This window comes from Lonchura striata, chromosome 4 (assembly GCF_046129695.1).
Source record: "Lonchura striata isolate bLonStr1 chromosome 4, bLonStr1.mat, whole genome shotgun sequence".
In the NCBI taxonomy this organism is placed as follows: Eukaryota; Metazoa; Chordata; class Aves; order Passeriformes; family Estrildidae; genus Lonchura; species Lonchura striata.
In genome coordinates this window covers 76,952,509-76,975,465 of record NC_134606.1, presented here as the reverse complement: position 1 = coordinate 76,975,465, position 22,957 = coordinate 76,952,509, and the positions used below count along the sequence as shown (strand labels likewise).

The following is a 22,957-nucleotide window of genomic DNA, read 5'->3' as shown; positions in this document are numbered from 1 at the left end:
AGAAAAGAAACGCGCAACAAAAGCAAAAGAAAAAGAGATATAGAGCCCGACCGGCCGCAACCTCCCGCTCCGAGCGCCCAGCACCAAATGGCTCCGCCGGGCTCGCCCCGCGGTTTAAATACCCGCGGCCCCGCCCCGCGCAGGCGCGCTGGGGCCCCGCGCACCTGTGCGCGCACCTGTGCTGGCCCCGCCCCCGGCCCCGCCCCCCGCCCGTAAATGGCGGCGGCTCCGCGCCCGCCCCGCGTTCTGTGTGGATGCTCGGACGGACTGCGGCGGGACCGGCGCTCGGAGCTCCGTGCGGGGATCGGATCGGGGCGGCTCCCGGCCTGCGCGGCGTCCGAGGCGCTCAGCTGAGATCGGGATCGGGATTCGGGTTCTGGTCCCGCCGGTGTCTGCTGGGGGAGCCGGGCGGAGCCGCTCCTTCCTCGGCGGGCAGGGAGGGGGTGCCGGGGCCGGGGGGTCGAGGCGGGATCGGGGCTGGGATCGGGACCGGCAGCGCCGCGGCCGGGAGGAGCCGCTCCGGGACGGGCGCCGCCGCTCCAGCTGCGGCCGGCGCGGGGCTCGGGTCCCGCCGGGGCTCGGGTCCCGTTCTCGCTGTGGCCGCGGGGAGCCGGGGCTGCGTCGGGGCCGGGACCCCATCGGCACCGCCGCTCCCGCAGCGCCGCCTCCGGCCCCGCGGGCGGACACGGAGCCGCCCCGCAGCCCCCGCGGGATGCCGAGCCCCCCCGCCCCGGTAGCCCCGTGGCCACCGCGCTCCCCTGCGAGCAGCAGCGCCCGCCTCCCCCGCCCCGTGTCCGCATCCCCGGGGGAGCCCCGCCGGACGAGCGGGGCTGCGGCGCCGCGGCCGGGAGCGGCCGCTCCGCCGGGGCCGCTGCTCCCGCTCCGGCTGTGCCCGGTGCGGGGCTGGAGGAGCCGGAGCTCCGAAGGGCAGAGAGCACCTCCTGTCCTTGGCTCTGCGGGGCGGGAGCTGCCGTGCCCTGCCCGTGGCTCGCAGCGTGCCGAGCGCACGTCCCGGCACGGGCACCGGCGCACGGGACAGCGCTGGCACGGACACGGCTGAAGGGCTGCCCGCGGCTCCTCGGCCAGGGGCTGCTCCCCACAGGCACGCAGGGATGCTTCAGCCCGGACAGACGCCACCGACAGCCCACAGGGACCCCAGGGAACGGCTGGCATTACCTGGGAATGGAGGCACGGCCGTTTGCAGAGGGGCTCTGACAGCAATCCCTGTTTCTGACCTCCCACACAGCTGCCAGGTATGTTCCAGCCACCCCAAATCTCCTCCCTCTTTTCCAGCCGGAGGCTATCATTCACCAGCAGCATTTGAGCCAAGGCAATCTTCCTTCACAGGTACTAAATGCCAAGCAAGAGCCTTGGAGATGCCTTGAAATCAGAGGTTGGAGTGCAATTATGTTTGGAGATTTCCAGGGAGCCAGCTGGAGGTGCAGAAGGGATGGAAAACTCTCACAGGTGGGTCCCACTGGAGATGTGCTGCAGGCAGGGATGTGCATCCCTTTCCTGAGGGGAAAGGACATGCAGAGGCCACTGCCGAGGCTCTGAAAGGAGCTGAGCTTCTGCAGGAGAGATGTTCTGCCTCAGCACAGGCCGGGAGCTCATCCAGCCACTGCCTTGTCCTGCTTTAAAACATCAACTGGAGCCTGAGCTCCGGGGAGTGAAATCAGTTGAATTCCAGGGAACTCTGTCAAGTGACCCCAGACACATCCCTGGGGCTGGGGGATGAGGGTTTTAAATAGCAAGTTCTGTGGAATAGAGACCTGTCCTTGTCCTGATCCCACTGAGCTTCCCTGGAACCTCTGCTGGTTCCTGACACAGCTGGTGCTAAAGTGGCAGCTCTGCATGGGAATTTCCAATCTCCACGAGGCACTGTCAGGTTATTCCAGCAGGAATTCAGCAGGGAACCTGGGGCTGTGGGTATAATTCATCTGAACTAGCAAAGCTGATACTGAACCCCAAATCCAGGCACCATACAAAGAACAATCTTTGTGCTAAAGTCCCTGGGCTGGGAAATTTCAGCAGCCAAATGTATGGAATGATCTAAATCCCAGCAGGCAGCATCCCCCAGCGGGACAATCCAAGTGCCAGGGTGGGAGCTCTTGTCCTTCCCCTGCTGCTGGTGGGACAAATTCCCTTGGCACAGCTGGTGGGGCAGGAGCTGAGAGCAGGAGGGGCAGGAACAGGGATGGGAGATGAGGCTGCTGGAATGTCACCTGGAGCACCTGAAAACGTTCTGTCCCTGCAGGAGCCAAAGCAGATCCCTCCTGGCCGGGCTGGAGGGCAGCTGCTGGATCTGCTCTGGGGGAAAACTCCCTGCCCCTGCCAGGAGCACTGGCTCTGCTCTTCCTCCAGCTTCTGAGCAGTGTCAGGGCCACCGTGAGGGAGTTCAAACCCGAAAAATCCCCACAGCCCACGGAGTGAATGATCCCAGGAGAGAAACGCAGCATTGAAATAAAAATCTTACAGCTCTGTCAAAAAGGCTGTGACATCACTGCAACGGGATTCCCAGGAACCTTCTGGTTTGCTCTCGGAATGCTCTTGGTTCTCTTTTATGTATTTTTAGTCCCTCAGTGGGCAGCTTGTAGGATTTATTCTGGGACTTAGAGGTTGAGCAGGGTTGGCTCAGGATTGACCTTCACCTCTGGTGCCTCTTTGTGCAAACACAACGTGGCCGGGCTGGGTGAACTCGTGACCTCAGCTTTCCCCTCCAAAATGTCCCTCACTAATTTCCCTGGGGTGAGCTGGGATTTTGGCCCAGACTGTCACTCCTCGCCTCCCCGTGCCCGCGCAGTGTCCATTCTGTCCCCACGGTGCCCTGGGGACACCGGCGGGTCCCTTTGCCTTTCTCCTGCCCCTTTCCAGCCCGAGGCTCCTCTGCCCGTGTCCCACACAGCACAGGGGCACCGAAGGGGAAAGGCTCCAGAAAACATTTCTGCAATTCCTCAGCAATTATTTATTTATTTATTTATTTATTTATTTACTTATTTAATCACATTCTTCTCCTCTTCCCCAGGGAGAAGAACATGAACTCACAGCCACCGAGGCCTGACGGGTTCCTGCAGCGAGAGCTCGGTGCGTGTCCGCAGAGGTGAGTGCAGCACCTGAAAGGAAAAAGCACAGGGGAAAATGGGATTTATTTTGCTTCAAAGTTATTGCAAGTTCTTAAAGCCCAACCAACTTTTGCTCTTGCTTTTGGTCGGGTGGAGCAGGAGCAGTGGGCAGAGGTGGTGCCATCGATGTGGACGTGCCCGATGCTTTCTGGGGCAGAAAAAGGAGATTAAGCTCACCTTACATCAAGCAGGTATTTAAAAAGATTTATAGCTCTTCAAACGTAGCACCCTTTAATTACCATAATGTTTCTTCCATGATTTTAACTAATTCTCAGTGTATTATATAAAACTTAAAATAACACCTCCTCCCCATAAAACAGACTCATCAAGCATTAGATAAAAAGTCCTTGTGCCAGTCTCAGGCTTCCACATCTAACAGGAGACCCTCCCCGTAAGCAAACAAAAAAAATCAAAATAACGTACCAAAACTAGTCCTTGCTAACACTAAAAATACAGCTCGACCGTATCCAAAAAACCCCCGATTTTATTTATTCCAAACACCAAATATTCTTAAAATTCTAAATCAATAACTCTTAAAAAAAAACCCCATCAAAACTTACTTCAAATATAGAAAAGCCTAACTGTATAGATAAATATTTGTCCAAGCCCACAAAAAATATAAAACAATCTAATCAATATCCTACATTTAACAAAACCCACTACACAAATTAGTACCATTTAAAATGTAACATAAATAAAAATCTATTACTGAGAAACATATTTCCCAATAAATAAAACCACCCTGTAAAGATATAAGTAATAATCTTAACTCAACAAGCTAAAATGTCTCCAAAACCAAAAGACTTAAAATACCTTCAATATTTATAAATAACAACATTCAATATGTTAAGTGTTAATAAAATCAAACAAAATTAAATGTCAATACATTTAAATAAATACATTAAGTTTCTTTTTATCTATTAAAATTAAGTTTATTATTCCTTACTATCAAAATTCATTCAATCTAAATTTAAATGTTATTTAATATAACCTATCCTAAGTTTTATTAAAAATCACTTCTCTAAACTATACAGTATATGGTTAATATTCTTAAAAAAATTAAAACAACTCAAATTAAAACAACTAAAAGAAAACACTACCAAACACCTATTCAGAAGTAAAAAAAATACAGTGTATTGTATCATCAATTTCATCAAAAATTCTGTTCTTCATTACAATCTCTACTCTTACATAAAATTTCTAATTCCTACTTTTTTTTTCTCTACTTTTACAGCTCTTAAAACAAGTTAACTCTCTAACTAATCTCTACACTAACTCTATAATTTAACCTAAATTTATCTCATAGTTTTAAATATTTTTCAAGACTAAAAAAAATATATTTCATTAAAAACCTCCTCCAAACTGTTAATCTGATCACTTTCCTCAGTTATTATTACAAAATCACTTCAATATAAAACTCAACTACAACATTAATTTCTTTTTCTAAGTTTCACACTAAGTAATCGCTCTCTCATACATTTCCTCCACCTTCACACTCTCAATATCCAAATCCAAACTCACAATCCTGTCCATAACCACTTTCAAATCTTTAAAAAAAAGTTTACTATATTCAAATATATTCTAAAAACACTTCTAAAAAATCCAATTATTAAATAATGTGATTCATCTTTAATCCTAACATTTTTACTCTTAACTACTATTTTTAAAAACATTATATAAAAATATATTAAGTAACATACACCAATTAAAATTTAAACTATAACCTAACCCTATATCTACCTAAATAAAATAATTAACAGGAAACCCAAATATTTTCTACGTCAAAAATAAAATTCAAATAATTTTAACTTAACAATTTAACTTTATCAATACAACAAATAAACTTATTATTTTAAACTTAAAAAATCATTATCCACACATAATTATTTAACTTACTACTAATTTAACATTTATCAATTGTTAAAAACTCTAAAATAATGTACCATCTTTTAATACTTACTAATGATATAATTTCACCTATGTTACTAATTATAGATATTATCTAAGTAATTCCTAATTATTATCAATTTCTTCTTTACTACATACATTATTTTATTCTTATATTTCTTCATGCTTATAACTGAAAAATTATAACAACTTATACCATTATCTTGCAAGTCTATACAATTTTATAAAACAAAACTTAACAATACTTATTTCTTATATCAAAACATAAAGTTTACTTATATCTCAACAAGTACAAAAACCCAAGTAAATTTCAATAAGGAACATAAAACCAGATCACACAAAAAACACACTCACCACTCCACAAAACACCAATGTAAATACACAGATAAATTACACTATGTAAATACAAATGTAGATTATGCAAGAATTGCAACTTACACCTGACGTCTTGTACTGCACCCACCAAAATATATAAACTTTAGGTTTCTTTATAAATATAAAAATCAATATTATAAAAATCTTATTTAATAACTTTCAAAGTATAAAATTCTATCAAATATTATACTTCTACTCTATTTACTTTATTTACTTTTAATTATATCACTTTACCAATTAACCAACCTAAAACAAACATTTAAGTAACTTTCACTAAAGTTTCAAGTTTAAATACTTTGTATTTATCTAGCACTTCTCAAAAAAATCCATTTTTTACCTACTTACTTAATATACCAATAAAAAACATTACAAATAATCCATATAATTAAAAAGCCCTTACATTATTAACTCTTAATATAAAAATAGTTACCAATTTAAAACAAAAACCTCATTTATCCAAGGCGGGAGATGGGCATGCAAGGCAGTGAAGTGCCAGGGAGTGGTAAGAGGCCAAGGCAAGTCTAGGGTTGGCTTTGTCAGGAAAGCCAAGGGAATAAAAGCTGGCGGGAAAACACCAGAAAATTGTGAGAAAGGAAGAAAAGGGGTGTTCCTCTGGGAAGGTGACACGGCTGACAGGCAGGCTGAGGCGCCTTCCATCAACACCTGCAGCACGGGCAAGAAACAGGAGGAGCTGGAAGCCGCTGTGCTGCAGGAAAGTTACGGCCTTTTGCATCTCTGGGATGTGGTGGGCTGAATCCCATGACTGCAGTGTCACTACTGAGAGCTCCAGCCTGGTCAGAAGATACAGGGGAGGAAGGGGAGATGGAGGGATTGCCCTCTGCACCAAGAAGTGGATTCCACGTGAGGAGCCGTGTTTGAAGAACAGCCACGAGCAAGTCCAAAGCCTGTAGGCAAGAACCCGTGACCAAGGCAGCCAAGGAGCCCTGTGGATAGTATCTACTCCAGGCTGCCTGATGAAGGGGATCCTGCTGACAAAGGCTTCTTTCTAAAGCTACAGGAAGCATTGTGCTCGTTGGCTTTCGTCCTGCTGGAGGGCTTCAACCACTGCGCAGTGCAGATCCTTTCTTGACAGGTGACTGAAACAGAGTTCCAGTGACCTTCTCAGTTAAGGTCTGTCACATGCAAAGAAATGCTGCTTTTAGCATCACTAGAAATTAATGCCAGCTGTAGATATGACAAAACCACAAGTGTCTTGCCCACTGAAAATTTTGAAAGAAAGCAGACTGTCTTCAGCAAGATTTAGGATCAAATGCAAAGAGCCACATATCTCTTACCTGATTAATTTCATAGCCACGATTTCGTGTCTTTTGGCTCTTAACATGGATAGTCTTAAGCTGTACTTTGTCATCATTTGGTCAGCTCATGAGGTTTTTTAGTTTTAAAAAAGGCAGAGAAACTGCAACTATCTATCTTTGAGTAGAGGAGCACACAAAATGTCAGGGTGAAAGATTACTCATACCAGTGTGAAAAACGCTAATCACTTGGTTTTTAAAAGTTTAAAAGTTTAATAATAATAAAATGGTTATAAAAATAATAATATCACTAGAGTACTAAAGTTTAGAGTTAGGACAATTACAAGACAATAAAAAAAGTAAAGAATTACGGATGTCCGGATGTTCTCGGACATTAAGTTACGAAAAGCATGACTTGTGAATAAAGGAATCACCCTTAAACTAATATACTTGTTGCATATTTATATATCTTTTATGGTTACGAATGCATTCTATTTTAAACAAGAAACTCTGTTTGTTGTATGTTAATTGTTTCCTTTAATCCCCTGGCATCTTTGAGTCTGAGTAAGGCCTGAAGAAATTAACTTCTTCTGATAAAAGCCATAAATTCCTCTGCTTTGGAAGATTTAGGTGTTCTTTGAAGTAAGTATCTCATTCCTAAAAAAAAACTTCCCCACATACATAGTCTCTATTTTAACATTAGGTTAGAACCTAAAACTGTATTTAACACACTACTTAAGTGAATTAACACAGCATAACGTTCTAACATTACACATAGAATATTCATTATAGCCTTTGCGAAAAGCCAATCATAAAATATGCATTTTTCACACCAGCAAGGACAAGGAGGTATTGAAGGAGACTGTTGAAGGAGAGGTAAAGTCTTAAATGCTAAAACTGAAGACAGAGCATCACTAAGTTAAAGATTTGTCTATTTGCTTTTAAACTGATACAAAGCAAGACAAAGTAAATTATTATAACTACTTCAAATCTAGTTGAAAATGTGCTGAGGTGTGCATTAAGACCAAGGTGGAAGTTTACAAGTTACAAATGCTTAAGACAATTCTTGCTAGGGATAGATAGCATTGCATCAGGCAGTTTACTATTCCAACCATTCCTGAAAGATGTGCATCTCAAAAAGATATGGCATATGAATTCTTAAATTAGACCAATAATGACATGCACCCAAAAAAGAAAAACATTCTCTCTTCTCCCTTTCTTTTCTGCTTTCTTGTCATAGTGTGACTAAGGAGAAACTGAAAGAATCCATGAGTGACAGAGCTGATTCCAATCAGTCCTCCCCGATGGAGGGATCAAAGGCCAACTGTAGTGGACCAAACAGGGCTTTCCCCTTGGAAGTGTATTCCATCCCGTCGAGATCAGCACAAACACAAGGGATGAAACCGACTTCCCACGGCTGCCATCCAAGCTATGACACTGTAACTCAGTACCACCTGCACATTTTTTTTGCTTGAATCCTTAAAGTAATGATTCTCTCCATCTCCATCCCTTAAAATCCAATTCTGTCAGCTTTTCAGTGTTCAAAAATGAACTAGTTAAGATAGCACTGAGGAAAGAAAGAAGAAAATAAGCATATTTTATTGTGTAAGTAATTAGATTTGAGATGGAATTACTAAAAGGTAAGCATACATGGACCCCCCACACACACAGTTGTCTTTTTGCAGTTGCACTTAAGGATTGTACTTCAAATATGGTTACACAGATATCTTCCCCCCTCCACATTGACTGCCTCTTAATATTAGAACTAATCTGCCACAAAATTACATGAAATAAAACAGTGAGAAATATACTTGAGAATGACTGTTGTTTACGAAATGGGTAATTTATAGTATACAATTACTGATAAGGTAGAACAAGAGTTCAAAAACTGGACTGCATTACAAAGCACTTCTTCAAACATCAATTTTGGATTATTGCTGGAAGGTACTAACTGGTCTGTTATAGACTAATTTACAGACATTCATAAAATAGTGAAAAATGCATGCTTTAGAAACCTGGGACATTTCATGCCTTTGTGCTAGCAGAACATGAAAATGGAAGTGATTGGCATTTTTCAATGTAGGTTAGTAGCATTTAGAGTTTTTATTCTGGTGTACTAACTGATTCTTTGTATTTTTTCTCTTTTTCTTCAGGTGATTTTTCATCTTCAGGTTTAGTCCATGGAGGGCTGCGAAACTTCTGTAAAGGTAAAAATATGGTGTATAGAATACATATATACATAAACAGAAATAAAAAAGTCTGTTAAAATTGGAATTGTCCCTAGAAAAGGGTCCTGATCTCTAAGTGCAAAACCATACAAGTCTGATGCTACATACAGCTTCATATCACTGCATATTATATATATATATATATATAAACAACCACATAGGTATTTAATATTTAATTATTTTGGAAAACTCTCCTTACTCCTGCTTCCAGGGCTATACACATGACACTGTCAAATTAAGTAATTTGACTACTAATTCATTTGACTACCAGCTTTCCAAATATTTAATAGTTTGCAAATTGTTACCAGCCAGAAATAATTTTGAACAGATCAATTACAATCAGACACAGTCAAAGTCTGAATTAAGTAGTCTTCTCTTTTGAGACAGAACTTGGTGAAGAATGTGTAAGTCTACTTTAAGTAACTGAATCTCATGAGACCTTTTAGTAAAACCCCAAAAATTACTCTGGAAGAGAATACCTGAAAGCTTGTCTCTGTTTCTGCTGCTTCCAAACGAGATGTTGAATCATTACGATTCCCCAGACATGTCTTGGCCACCTGTCAATAGAAATGTCAGAGATAACTACTTCATATTTTTTCCAAAAATATTCAGTTAAAAAAAAAAAAAAAACCAAAAAAAACCCAACAACAACAGCAAAAAAAAACAACCCAATTTGGGTCTTCTTTTAAGCCTCCTTGATGAAATGGAACTAAGTTTTCATAGCTAAACTTATCCCAGACTCCCATCATCCCTGTAACAGTCTTCAACAATACAGTCTCGTGACAGCGAGTTTAACAACTTCATACTTACCCAGCTTTTTTTCTTCGTGTTTAAATCTCATCACCAATAGTGAAGTTTACTTCTACAGGTGGTCCTAGGGAACAGAAAATTAATTACAAGTGCCTTTTATGGGTGAGGAAATAGTAACAAACAGTAGAAAATCAGCATTACAGTTAGAACTTCTCTATTACTATTCTCTTGGCTATACTCTGGATCTCTTAGGTATAATAATCCCTGAATAGGAATATAAAGTCACTGAATGGAGAAGTCAGGTGACTCTCAAGGCAGAAAATCTTGCTGCATTACTTCCTGTCATTTTATTCAAGAAATAATGTCATATTCTTTGCCAATATGCTTTTTAATATCTGGGAAAGCAGAGTTGCACAGCATAAATAAAATTAATTACAAAGTGGATTTTTGAACTAAGGAGATCTTCAGGTATGAAACCAGAGATTTGCTCAACACTGGAAATTCTACTGTATTTAAATCCAAGTCCCTTCAGGAGTAGGGTTAAGGATGCAATAAGAAAAGGAGCTGAAAGATTAAATACAGTCAAATATTCATAATACTTGGTCATTGCTCTAAAATGAGTTCACATTGGAATTTCTCTACTTGTTTTGCTATTAAAAGTGACACATTTAAATGGAGTGAAAACGACAAGGTTTTTTTAAAGTTTTGAGTCATCAAGACTCTTTCCAGTGTAACAGTGGGAGGGGTTTAGTCATGTTTAAGCTACTGAAGGCAGCCTCTGAGATGATGCAGATGGATTTGATGTGGGGAACTCTTTCTCATATTTTCCCACTCTAGACAGTAGAAATAAAAATTGGATTCATGTAGGGAATAATCGAGGCAGTATTGATTAAAATAAAGTCTATTGATAAAGCACCTACTCCTTTTATGACAAAAAATCAAACATCAAACAAACATGTGGTTTATGTCTTAGATAAAGACTAAAAAGTCAGATGACAGGGTAGCAATTTTTCGTAGTCTTGAAATACTTCAAAACCTTATACGTGTGGTCCTGTCAAAACTTCCATTTAAATTATTTACTCTTAATCTAGATTTAAAAAAATTATTCCAAGCTGAATTATCCTCAGAAAAAATGAAGATTTAGGTGACTTCTAGGTGTGTGGCTTGAGGACAAAAGATACTCTAGGTCCAACAATCAATAGTATTGCAAAATGTGTAATAAAGAGGATAGAAATAATGCTAATTAAATATGATAATTTACATATCCAGAATTTTCTCTGACTGTACCTACTAGAACATGAAATCAGGTGACCTATTTCACCAACATCATTTATAGGAGATAGGAAGCAAAAACTATTAATTGCATTAGTAAAGCTAAAGGTCAACTTCTTAAGACATATGCAAAGGAAAAAGAAAAAAACAACCTCGGTCTGCTTTAGAGAAAATAAAAGTGAACAATAAAACAATGCTGTATGAGTGAGTAGTCTTGCAGTGTCTTCATAGGCCAGACAACAAAGGCTATCTTGATAGGAAAAGAGCAATAAAGATTAAGTCTGTACTATTTCACATTTGTTCACTCAGAGATCTTCTCCTTTTAGTAGCACACCATATGGATCACTGTTGGAGAAAGACAGGGACTTTTTCCTAAGGATGTCTTTATGATGTTAAAGCATAACATATTCATTATTGACTCCTTATCACTGTGAAACATTGTATATCGTTACCAAATAAATTACAGCTTGAAAACAACAACAGTTCAATAGCCAGCACTGTAACCAGCTCCTGTGGACGAGGTGCAAACACACACACACAGAGGGCTGGGTTTAACAGAACACAAACTGAATCCCACACACATATGACCTCAGGCATATATATATATATAAATACATACATATACATACACCCCCACCTGTGTGTATTTATGTGTTTTTATATGTCTATATCTACATGCATATATAAACACATAAATATGCAAACACGCATAACACATATATCTTTGTGTCCCTCAGCTAAAGATCAGTGGCAGAATATAAACTCAATGAACTAGAATACCTTTCACACCCTTAGGTGACAAAGAAAGCAAAATATTAAACTTCTGTTATTGTTGTTAGTTCCCTCTATGCCAAATAGTGGATTGTTTTGTATGTTTGTCCGTCAGATTTCCTCCCATGAGAGGTACAATCATTACCAATGGACAGAATGGGAGCTCAACATGGCAGAAACTATCAAAAAAGCAAAAACTATTTGCTGTGTTGCTTTCCTCAGCTTAGCGTGCAGCCCGATTAACAAATTATCTGTGTGTGAAATTATGGCTATAAAATCTGCATATTGATTGGTCACGTACACAAAATTTGGGAAGTTATGGTATTCAATTGTCCTAGTAAACAGCACTGCAAAGCTGGAGAGCTTCACAGCTGGATGTATAAATGACAAAGGTGGATAAACAAAGGGTGCATCTTTATTACTGTGAGAACCCCGGCCTTGCTCTGGGGTCTCATGTGGTGGTGAAATTCCTCCTCCCACCCGTGCTTCCAAAGAAAAACTCCGCAGGCTTTAGCTGTTCGGTCTCAAGGCAGTTTATCGCTAGTTATCTAACAGATTATGTTCTTGGACTGCGGCTGTTTGATCAGCGGCCTGGGCAGAGGCACACACACCCCCTGACATCCTCTCGATCTGCTGCCTTCTTCGTCTCCCTCTCCGCCCAGGGCTGCTGCTATCTTTTATAAGATATATTACGTATAACATGTTTACAATTATTCCCCAATACCTACTACCTAGTTGCCAAGTGTTTTTCTACTCTAAACCGATCTGTCAGTGCCAACATCACCAAGAACATGGAGGTAAGGAAAAAGAAGGAGGAAGAACAGGATCAGCCCACTTTCCTCCATCTTAGAACTTCTGACCCCCACCTACAAAGTGAAAACCCCCCTGTACAATACTAAAAAAATTTCCCCTCTACTTTGTAACTACTTTTACTATACTATCTAACCTTTTGTGATTGCTTGTTCCACCTCCAAAGTTGGCAATTCATTCCATGGCTCAAACTCAAAATCACAGCTGTTTTTCAGCTGTCTGCCAGGGTCTAGAATGCCTCTGACCAAGGCCTGGAACCTCTAAAAATGTCTGAGAGACATTTTGAGTTCCCACATATTAGAAAAATTTTAACACGCCAGTCAGAACTCAGCATGTCCAGTGGCTATTGAATCATGCAACTTTACCTGCGAACAGCTGAACAATGTAAATATAAGTATTTTCTACTGCATCAACTCAGCAAATCAGAACTGGCTTTATGGTCAAAAAAACCATAACAATTTAAGGTCAAATAATCAATTCACAAGTGAACAGGAAATCAAGTTTAAATAAGTGGTATTATAACAGTTTTTGCAGTTAGAAAAATCATTCTGCTGCTCCTAAAGAGCATCATCCAGATTTAGTTGACCAGACATTGGAGTTTCAGTGTTCCTGTGCATCACTGCTCCTCTTGGCTTCATAGGGCACAAAAAGCAGATAGGGAGGTTGTTTGTAAAGCACGATGGGGGAGAAAGTACTGGGTTAATTCTGAAGAAAAGAAACCAGATACAGGAGAAAAGAATGGTGTGGTTAGATCAACTGACAAACTATTTATCTTAGTTGTCAGGTTAGGTTCACAGTTTACTCAAAGACACGTTTTATCAGATTTGCTCATGAATTTGTTACAGATCTGTACTGGGAGCTGCTTTAATCACTGTTTAGAAGAAAGATACAGAACAAGAAGTATGTGAAATGTGCATATACCTTCTCAGAAGACACCTCTGCAGTTTTTCATACGCTTTTCCTGTTTTAGATCAGTGTGCTAAGGGGATGATTAAACTCCGATGATGTAACTTCTTATGACCTTCCTCTTCCTAGTCCTCATTTACAGAATCAAATTTCCTTTAAGGATTTTATTTGCTTGAAATTTCGTTATAAAAATGGTTATTTTTTTTCTCTTATTACACCCTTTGGAAAACAATTGGAGAGTGCAATTTGATCAAAGCTCTGAAACAGATTTAAGAAAATAAAGCAAAATGCTGTAGTTGCTTAGAAATGTATACAATTTTGGCTCCAATACAGAATATCCTTTGTCGTTGAATGATTAATGAACATAGAGTGTTTTTTTACTGCAGGAAATTAAGGCGGTAAATAAAAAGCACTACCACTTCTATTTATCAGAGAAGATTCTGTAAGGACAGAGCAAAAAATCTAATAAGAGAACAAAGAATAATTTTATAAATTCTTTGATGTTGTAGCAATACCAAGCAGGTAGTTAAAAATGAGATGTTATATGCATAAGAATTATCTGACACGAAAAGGCAATTAAGTAAATTATGGTGTAAAAGCCAAAATCCCAAAAGCTTTTGGGAAGACAGAAAAGGGAAGGAATACAGGGGAAAAAGCTCTGCAGAACTCTGGTTCTGCACAGAGGCTTTCAGGAGTCAGACATAAGAAAGCATCTCTGGATAAGGCTAAGAAAAAGTAGTACTGACAAGATGCCTCTAATAAAGTACAAATAATAAAAAGAATGGAAACTTTTACAATACTGAAGGTAATTTGGAGGGGGGTTTTGATGAATTTCAGATGCTGTATCACAGGATATTCTACCTACTTCTGGCTATTGCTGGTCCTATGCCAAATTTCATTACAGATAAATATCAGCAGCGTCTAATTTCCAGATTTGCTACTCTGTATCCCATTTGCCAATAACTTTTCATTTTTTGTATTTCAGTATTTGTTCTAATGTAAACAACACTAATTACTCTGAACAGGCATAAACCCCATAAATACAAAATTGCAGAAAGATCACAAATATAAGATAGAGATGCTTAGCCGTACAGACTTAAAAATACCAGTTGGAACCAGCAACTAACCATTTTGCTTTATTTTTTGCCTCAGTATCTATAAGGTTGCATGTTCTTCTCTAGTTAGTCTTCACTACCTTAATTCTTTCTAAATAGAAATCACATTTTATTTATCAGAGACACAATAAAAGGACCTTTGTGAAGTTCTGAGAAAGGATTATTGAAATAATAGGTTTCTAAGCAATGCAGTTTCTAGTACATCTTCACTAATATTACTTTGAAATGCTGCATTACAACCTTAACCATCCAGCCTTAATCTTCCTTCATTTGAATGCAAGAAGCTGTAAAAACTTCAGAAAAAAATGACAGAGTCAAGTAATGAAAAAAACAATTAAAACTCTTCCTAAGTGTTGCATTTTCTCCAAGTGATACTGTTCACAGGTACAAATGGCAGCTTTGACTTACCAAAGAATTAGGATCCTTTGGGTATAAATTCCTTCCAGTACTTTCAGAACTTAAAGTGGTATTTCTAATGCCACTATATGTAGGCTAATTGTGGAAAGAAGATTTTTATTTCAGTTCTCAAAGCTAATAATTTGAATTCCTTGTGCCTTTCGTCTCTCTTTGTTAATGTGAGATGATGATGATGAAGAAGAAAAGGTTGCTAACCAATGTCATCACCTGCACTATTTTTATGGCCATCTTAGCCTATGTTAAGATGGACAGGGTGTCTGTCTGCTGATGGACTGAACAGTTAAAAATACAAGCTGTTAGAAGGACAAAAAACAACCACCTAAATAAGTAAACCACCATCTCAAAAACTAAAACCTTGATTTTATGGAAAGGTGAATCTTTTAGGTGTCTTTGATTGCAATACTTGATGCAGAAATTAAATACTGGTTTGACTTTTGAAATATATTACCAGTTATTTTCTTTTCCTTTCTCTTTTAATGTATTCACTTCTGTATAAAAGACCTGTTTAAAATGTCTGATACAAGTATTTAGCCTAAGAGGAAGAAGAAGAGGAGAGAGGAGGAGAGAGTAAGAGGAAGAAAAAGAGAAGGGAGGAAGAAGAAGAAGAAAGAGGAGAGAGTGAGAAGAAAGAGGAGAGAGTGAGAAGAAAGAGGAGAGAGTGAGAAGAAAGGAGTGAGAAGAAAGAGGAGAGAGTGAGAAGAAAGGAGTGAGAAGAAAGAGGAGAGAGTGAGAAGAAAGAGGAGAGAGTGAGAAGAGAGTGAGAAGAAGAAAAGGAAGAGGAGAGAGTAAGAAGAAAACAGAGCAAGAAAAATAAGAGTCAGAGATAAAAAGAAAAACCAAAAAAGTCAGATTGGAAAGAGAAAGGCAAAAGAAAGAGGAAAGAAAGGTGGGGTAAAGAGAAAAAGAGTGAAAGACAAACAGAAAAGGAAGCACTTGAAATGAAAGAGAAAAGCAAATAGAGAGACAAGAAAAAGAAGAAATAGAGCTGAAAACCTACAGGAAAACAAATGGAGAGACTGAACACAAGGTAGGGTTCAAGAGAGAAAGAAATAGAGAGTTAGACAAAAAAGTTAAAGTTGGACAGAAAAGGAAAAAGGGTCAGAGACAAAGACAATGATAGCAAGTGTTAGAAAGACAAAGGCTGACAAAGAAAAAAAAAAGAAGAAAACATAGTGAAACCTAGATTGAAAGAGACAGACAAAGAGACATGGGGAAATACATGTAGAGGAATGGAAGAAAATAGGGTGAGAAGGAAATAGGGTTAGAGAAACATAGAGATGTGTTAGAAATGGAAACAAAGGAAAACACAGCCAGAGACAAAGAGAAAGAGTTACACATGGAAGGATAAAGTGAGGAATAGACTAAAGAGGAAAGTAAGAGGCAAAGGGAGAAAAAGGGTGAAAATGATAGGACTCAACCACACCAAAGAAAGACAGGAGATGAATGGTGGGCAGGGCAGAGGGTAAGAGGCATCATTATTAGGGCTGATTAATCTTTATTCCCTTAAACTTCAGCAATACACAGGGAAACAATGCATACAAATGCAAGTACAGAGACAAATACAACAAAGAATACATCATACCTAGGCACACAAGTACAAGTCCAATTTACATGCAGCAAAATACATCAAAAGACAGGAACAACTGCAAAGACAGAACAATATAATGTACTACAAGCCAAATACATATTGACACAATATAACCGTGTCTCCATTTCAGAAAAGTCCACAACGCTTTTATTGTTATGACGCACCCGGAACAAAAACGGCGCAAAACGCTCCGCCGACGTGCACGCCCCCTTCGCGTTACGCACAAACTCACATTCACGGCAACTCGCTCCGGAGACTCCCAAAAAATCCTCCTGCCTGATGAAAACCCCCCCTGAAAGGCAAAGGCCATACACACAAGGTTGGAACTGCTCCACACACACACACAGCTGCAGACACAAGCACACACAAACTCTCACAGACAGACACAGACAGTCACACTCTCACACATTCTTCTGCTGACACGCTGGCTGCCACCCTTACGTGAAACGCTGCACTGAAGAATATGCTTAAACGCTTCTTCTGACCGCAGGACCTCCATGTCAAATGGTAGATTCCAGGAAATTCTGTAGGCACCCGGGGACCTACGAGACAAGGGGAGGCGGTCAGTGACTGACTATCTGAGAGCTAGGAGCTATACCAACTCTGGGCCCATCAGTGTTGTACCCCAAACCCCGTAGAGAACAGATGAACGGCAAAGCTTTATAACTGCTCTACCTGAGCGTGACTACTTGCCCGGGCAAGGCAGCTCCGATCATAATTGCCACAACAGAGGTGCATACAACATAAGCCAACGTAGGTACATACAGTATAAGCACAAACAACATAAGGCAACGTAGGTACGTACAGTATAAGCACAAACAACATAAGCCAACGTAGGTACGTACAGTGTAAGCACAAACAATGTAAGCTAACATAGGTAGGCGCAGCATACGCACATACAATAGAAGCCGACACAGGTAGGTGCATCATAAGTGCATACAACGTAAGCTGACAGAGATACAAGATAAGTGAGGACTTGATATAATTCTCCTGAAGACTAATTTTTGAGCCCTATATCCTTTGAGAAGGCAGATGCTACGGAACTACTGTGGTCAGGTGATGAGGGGCTAATAAGCTCCGTACGGAAGTCCATGAGAAGGGCTACCAAAACTGAGAACGAAGACAGATGAGAACATCTCGTGTACATCGTCCGGACCCAAAAAGTAAATATGTAAAAATGCCAGAATAATTGATATCCGGGAAGGTACGTGAGCAAAATATGGCCAATACGGCACAAAATGATGTTGCTAAAGCATGGAGATGTAACAAAGGCCTATGACACAGACAACGTGACACGGACACAGACAACGTGACACGGACACAAGTGGAAACTGCCTGGCAATTTCACCTTATGGACCCAAGATTCCTAGCCCAAGATGAGCCATGGGCTGATGATGCCAAAGAAAAGAAAGCCCTAGGGCAGTAGCACTTGATGATGACATGCAACTCCTTTCAAGATGTTAGTGCCAAAGCACTTAAGAGGAAGCCTAAGAAGCTCAGTAGGCCTAGAGAAGGAAGAAATGACTACAGGGTGACTGTAGCTATAGCTCCAGACATGAAGGCAGGCTCCTGTGGTGAAAAGATCCACGACAACGTCAAGAGTCAAAGAAGGCCGCCGATGCGAACGTCACGAGAACCAGAGAGGGATCGGAACTGCCCTGCCCGGCGAAGACTCTGGGGGGGCTGAGGAGAAACCCTCTCCCTTTGCTCCCGAGGGGCCCGTCCCACTATGGGCCTATTCTCCAAGCTAACATCAAATAGCCTCCTGTGATAGTAAAGGTTTTCCCCCCATCTCCCACCTACTGGCCCCAGCACTTGGCTTTTGCAAGACAACCGGATGGAATCCAATGTCAGTTGGATGTGGACGGCGAGACGTTCTCTGCATCAGCTTCGGTGCTGCTGTTTCCAAACTTCAGCTACGCTCCTCCTCAGGGTACCTAAGACAAAACAGAAAATGCAACTAGTGCCCACGAAAAGAGGAATCCCCGAAACTCCGACACACCGCTGCCCCGGCTCACCTGAAGTCTCAATTTGACTCCACAAGCTGCCTGGAGGATACCTGAAAAACAAAAAGGTACACACTTAGCATGCTGCTGCATAAGGGTCACCTGTGAGTCACTGTGCCAAAATGCCAACTCACCCGCTCGCCTCTGTTCCTTCACACAGCTAGGGCAGCGACAGCACCTGCAAAAAAACAAAGCAAAACAACCCACACTGAGATACTGTGAAAACAACATCCCCCTGACCTGAAAAGCACACCCACCCAGACCTTACGCTTGCACCCACCTGGCCTTGGACATCCAGACATCCGGACCAGGGACATCTTGCAAGATGACTGCCTAAAATAAAACAAAGTAACCAAGAGTGGATGCTTAGAATTGCACCAAAACCTGAAACCTGAGCAAGAACAACTCCTTCTGTCCACTGCTCACCTGGCACACAGGGCCTTGACTGCTGCTATCTGCCTGGACCTCCTAAAAATAAAGGCAAAGAACACTGCTCTAACACGGTCACCCTTTAGGCTTCCCCTGCAAATGCAAACAATGACTGACCTGATCATGGCAGCACCCTCACCCAGGACTGGGGCTCTCTGCCACAGATTTGAACTGTCTGCATCTGAAAGGAAGTTAGGACTAGTGTGAAATGGCTGAGGGAATGAAGCCCCTTGGCAAAGGCTGGGGTTAATATACCCTGATTGGGCCCGCCGCTCATTCCCGGGGCACCCAGGAAAAGGGAAGGGGCAAACCCCACCGAGTAGAAAAGCCCTCAGAGCAGCTGCAGCTGTTCAGCTCCTCTGGCTTGAATTCAAGGGGAATAAAGGGCTGGATATAGAAGGAAACTCTTCAGGGAAATGACAGCTTTTTTTTCTACAACTACTTGGAGCGAAAGGGCAAAAAAACTGGTAAGAAATAAAACTTTGTTTTTAGGCAGCATATCTAGATAAGTTGGGTAATTTGCTGTTAACTTACATAATTATTCCTCAGTGACTACTAAGTAGTGCTCAACATGAGACTAAGGGTGGAGAAAAATACTAATTATATGAACAGTCTAAGTCTTCTTCTTGGGGTTACTAATTAGGACTAACTACATTATAAATAAGAAAAATAATAGGCTCCTGGGCAGCATAAAGGTTAAGTATGTGCTAGGCTTGCCTTTCTCTGAGGTACTTAGTCCTAGGGCACAGAAAGAAGTGCCCTGAAAGGTAGTTTTAAATGCTGAAAAATCATTTTAAAAGAGCCTCCTTCAAGTGAATCCCTTAAAATGAGGAAATGGGGAATTTACCTCCACTGAAATGGATACCGTGGCAAATAAATGGCTTCTGCCCTTTCATTTAATCCCTTGAATACTGGGAAAAGAGAGGCTTTCCTCACTTTAAATCTCTCCAGTGATGAAGACAGAGGGATTTTCCCCTCAATCCAAACCCTTAAGAAAGAGAGATAGCTGGGCTTCCCCCTCAATTTAAGCCTTAGGACAACAAAAATAGTTACTCTTAAGTCAAACCCATAAACGACACTGTCAAGGTTTTCCCCCTCTATTTAAACTGGAAAAAAATGGAATATGGGGATTCCCTGTCAATTAGCACCCCTAACAGCATAGAAAAGGCAGGGACTCTTTCAAATGAGACCATTAAAATTGCAGGGGAAGTGCGTTTCCTCATTATTTGAACGCAAGAAATGACGGAAAAGGAAGCTTTTTCCCATACTTGAAACCCCTTTTCTCTCCATAACCCCTCTTTTTTCTGGGAGTGCTGTGGAAGGTCTGGGGGTTCTAGGGGAGGACTGACATAATAAAAGGGGAAAGTTGAAAGCTCTCCCGTGGAACCCCACATGCTGCCTGGCCTGCTCAGGTGCTGCCCCTTGGCAAGAGGGCTCTTCCCTTGGCATTTTCTCCAAGGGATGCTCCGTGCCTGGGTGGGTCCGGCTGCTCCCTGGTCCCTGCTGGATGTTCCGACCATAGCTCCTGGCAGGTGTGCCCAGGTAGCTGCACTGAAAGCAGCTGCTCACGCAGGGAGCTGCTACACCTAGGAGTGAGGGATGAGGTGAAGAAAGGTCCTGTGGGGTGTTCCCTCCCCTACACAGCCCCTTGCCAGACCCTTAAACAATGGGGTGCCAGATTTTCATTTCAAAGATAATTAACAGTCTTTCCCCTGGCCAAACAGGAATTGCGCTTCCAAAATTGCAAACAGCGAATGATTTCTCACAGACCACACCTGCCGACACCAGAAACTCCCGCAGCCCTTGGAGAGCAGCACGCCTTGAGTGAACAGACATCAACACACAGGGAGGGTGAGGTTGGTTTTACAGGGAAAAAGGGCAGAGGTCAGGTCACGAGGTCTGTGGCCCCAAGTGACTTTCAACATCTTTTCGTTCTGAATGGCACAGGATTAATCCTGGAGCAAAACTGCTGCCAGCAAGAGTTCTGCCTGCCCTGGAAGAGACAAGCACCTCCTCGAAACCAACATCAGGAAGTGTAGAGGGTGAGCCGTGTTTCACAGAGAATAGGGCCAGCAACAGAGTCCAAGAGCCAGGGGCCCCGAAAGAAGGGCCGCCCCCTGAAAATCTGAATGAAGAAGGAGGTGTTGTGGACCCAAGCTGCCCTCATGTCGATGAGGAGTTGCCTTGAAGATCCCAAGTACAACTTGCAAATTGACATCAGGAACCAGGACTGGTGAGTTTTCTTTCCCATGGAAAAGGGCCAGAGTATGTGCCCAGGTGCCCCTGGCCCTCAGCTGGCCCCTGACTTCACAAAATCCAAATATCAAAGAACGTATCCCAGACCAAAGCTGTCCCCGCCTCAAACTTGTGCTGCCCTGAGAGTCCCAAGGGAGCCCTACAAACTGACATCAGGAACCTGGACTGGCGAGTTTTCTTTCCCAGGTAAAAGGACCGCTGTTTGTGCTCATGGCCCTGTGCCCACCACTGGGCCTCCTGAAATTCCGAATGGGATGCCAGATGCCTCCCACACCAAAGCTGCCCCCGGCTCTTGGCCTGGCTGCTCTTGCCGTGGTCCTGGGTGGCCCCGGGGTCTCAGTATGGAATATCCTGTGGCTCTGGGATGACATCAGCTCCCTTTGTCTCCTTTTCCATGGCAGATCGCTTCCAGGAGTCCCCGAGTCCTCCCAGCTGCCCCAGTTCCCTCCCAGTGTGCTACCCAATGTTCCCGCTTCCCTCCTGATTTTCCCAGTGTCCCTCCCAGTGTTCCCAGTGCAGGTACTGGACACAGTAGAAGTGGTTCTGTAACTGCTTTGAGCCTTTATTGCCACTATGGGAAGGCTCTGAGGGTTCTCGGGGAGGGCGGGAAGGGATGTGGGGGTCCCAGGGGTGCCACTCTGGGGGTTGGAGGTCCCAGATGGATTCCGGAAGGGGGGCATGGAGTGCTTGAGGGGGTCTCTCAATTGTCACACTGGGAGGGGCCCCAGCGGGTCTGGGGAGGCGGCCCAGGGTGTCCTGGGGGCCACTGGGGATTCTCAGGGATCCCTGGGGACTATTCAGGGGGTCCCAGAGAGTTCAAGGTGGATCCCTGGGGGATCGTTTTGGGGGGTCGCAGGGGTCAGGGGGATTTCCCAATGAAGATCTGGGGGGGAAGGGGGAGTCCTTCAGGGCCTGGCAGAAGGAGGACAACTAAGCATCACCAAACATGTTACGTCAATCTCCTGATACAATCTAGAGCCCAACTACACCCTGCATTACAAATTTCAAGTCCCCAGGACTTGTGCTATTACAGGCTATGCAGCAGGGCAGAGCAGTTGTGGGACAAATACGTGCAGACACCCGTGACACAGGACAGGGAGAGAGAGCTTTTGAGGAGAAGAAAGGACCGAGAGACCCAAAGAACACAGAGTGCACCAGAGACAAGTGACAGGACACACACCAGAACTGCTCTGCCCTGAGCACCTCAGCACTGTGATCAAAACAGACACTTTCCCTTTAGCTGGCCTAAGGGGACACTTCTTGCACATCCCCACCCCCAAAGCTGATCCTAAAGGCCCTCCCATCACCCCGCTTTCACCCCCTCTGCGGGCCTTAGCCCTCCACTTATCTCTCTGGCATCTGGGGATGAGAATCCATGTCGCGTGCCAATGGAGGCTGCCTCGCCTGCGGGGAATGTCCTATGGTCACCGGGCTGTGGTCCCGTGCTCAGCTACAATCGAGAACACCAAACATCACTGCATGATCTTAGCTGCACAATGGACAAAACCCAGCAATCCTGCTACTCACCATTCTCCAGAGAATGCTCGGGTCACACACTTTGGCCAGGCTCGGAGGCTGCCACCGTCATCGCAGGGTCTGCCTGGGTTAAGAAGAGACAAAGTGACTCGGCATTGCTGAAACACGAGTGGACCTTGGCTCCCCCTCCCTACCTCAGCGACTCACCGCAACTTCTCAGCCATTGCCAAAGGCAACCCTGATGCAATCTTGAAATACAAAATTTCAAGGCTTCA

At 42.9% G+C, this 22,957-nt stretch overlaps 2 protein-coding genes across 5 annotated transcripts; one reads left to right on the top strand and one right to left on the bottom strand.

The window, feature by feature from the left end:
- The first annotated feature begins 829 nt into the window (after positions 1–829).
- LOC144246242 (uncharacterized) lies at positions 830–16,758 on the top strand. 3 transcript variants are annotated; one of them, XM_077783094.1, is made up of 6 exons: positions 830–1,253; positions 1,348–1,467; positions 3,026–3,100; positions 3,222–3,313; positions 8,812–8,865; positions 16,646–16,758. In XM_077783094.1, exons 2-6 carry the CDS (start codon positions 1,355–1,357, stop codon positions 16,672–16,674), a joined length of 363 nt encoding a protein of 120 aa, XP_077639220.1. In that variant the 5' UTR covers positions 830–1,253; positions 1,348–1,354; the 3' UTR covers positions 16,675–16,758. The 3 variants fall into 3 exon arrangements, with proteins under 3 accessions (XP_077639220.1, XP_077639219.1, XP_077639218.1); XM_077783093.1 differs by lacking the exon at positions 16,646–16,758 and adding an exon at positions 15,427–16,338; XM_077783092.1 differs by lacking the exons at positions 3,222–3,313; positions 8,812–8,865; positions 16,646–16,758 and adding an exon at positions 7,899–8,133 and having other exon boundaries at positions 839–1,253.
- On the bottom strand, positions 8,239–22,870 carry LOC144246241 (uncharacterized). Of its 2 annotated transcripts, XM_077783091.1 has the most exons (13): positions 22,734–22,870; positions 22,593–22,656; positions 20,423–20,536; positions 19,068–19,131; positions 18,948–18,989; positions 18,802–18,854; positions 18,656–18,699; positions 18,534–18,574; positions 18,315–18,452; positions 16,957–17,057; positions 9,697–9,760; positions 9,366–9,443; positions 8,239–8,857 (listed from the first exon to the last, which is right to left on the bottom strand). In XM_077783091.1, exons 1-7 carry the CDS (start codon positions 22,734–22,736, stop codon positions 18,674–18,676), a joined length of 366 nt encoding a protein of 121 aa, XP_077639217.1. In that variant the 5' UTR covers positions 22,737–22,870; the 3' UTR covers positions 8,239–8,857; positions 9,366–9,443; positions 9,697–9,760; positions 16,957–17,057; positions 18,315–18,452; positions 18,534–18,574; positions 18,656–18,673. The 2 variants fall into 2 exon arrangements, with proteins under 2 accessions (XP_077639217.1, XP_077639216.1); XM_077783090.1 differs by lacking the exons at positions 8,239–8,857; positions 9,366–9,443; positions 9,697–9,760; positions 22,593–22,656; positions 22,734–22,870 and adding an exon at positions 16,403–16,807 and having other exon boundaries at positions 20,423–20,713.
- Positions 22,871–22,957: the final 87 nt, after the last annotated feature.

Bases quoted from the DNA above. Each gene is read 5' to 3' on its own strand.
- LOC144246242 (XM_077783092.1), top strand. From the start codon at position 1,355: ATGCCAAGCAAGAGCCTTGGAGATGCCTTGAAATCAGAGGTTGGAGTG. The intron at 1,468-3,025 runs GTGGGTCCCACT...CCTCTTCCCCAG, and splicing joins GGGATGGAAAACTCTCACAG to GGAGAAGAACATGAACTCAC. The intron at 3,101-7,898 runs GTGAGTGCAGCA...TTCTTGTCATAG, and splicing joins CTCGGTGCGTGTCCGCAGAG to TGTGACTAAGGAGAAACTGA.
- LOC144246241 (XM_077783090.1), bottom strand. From the start codon at position 18,400: ATGCAGAGAACGTCTCGCCGTCCACATCCAACTGACATTGGATTCCAT. The intron at 17,058-18,314 runs GTGGGAGATGGG...CTTGTCTCGTAG, and splicing joins CCAAGTGCTGGGGCCAGTAG to GTCCCCGGGTGCCTACAGAA. The intron at 16,808-16,956 runs GTAAGGGTGGCA...TTTGCCTTTCAG, and splicing joins TCTTCAGTGCAGCGTTTCAC to GGGGGGTTTTCATCAGGCAG.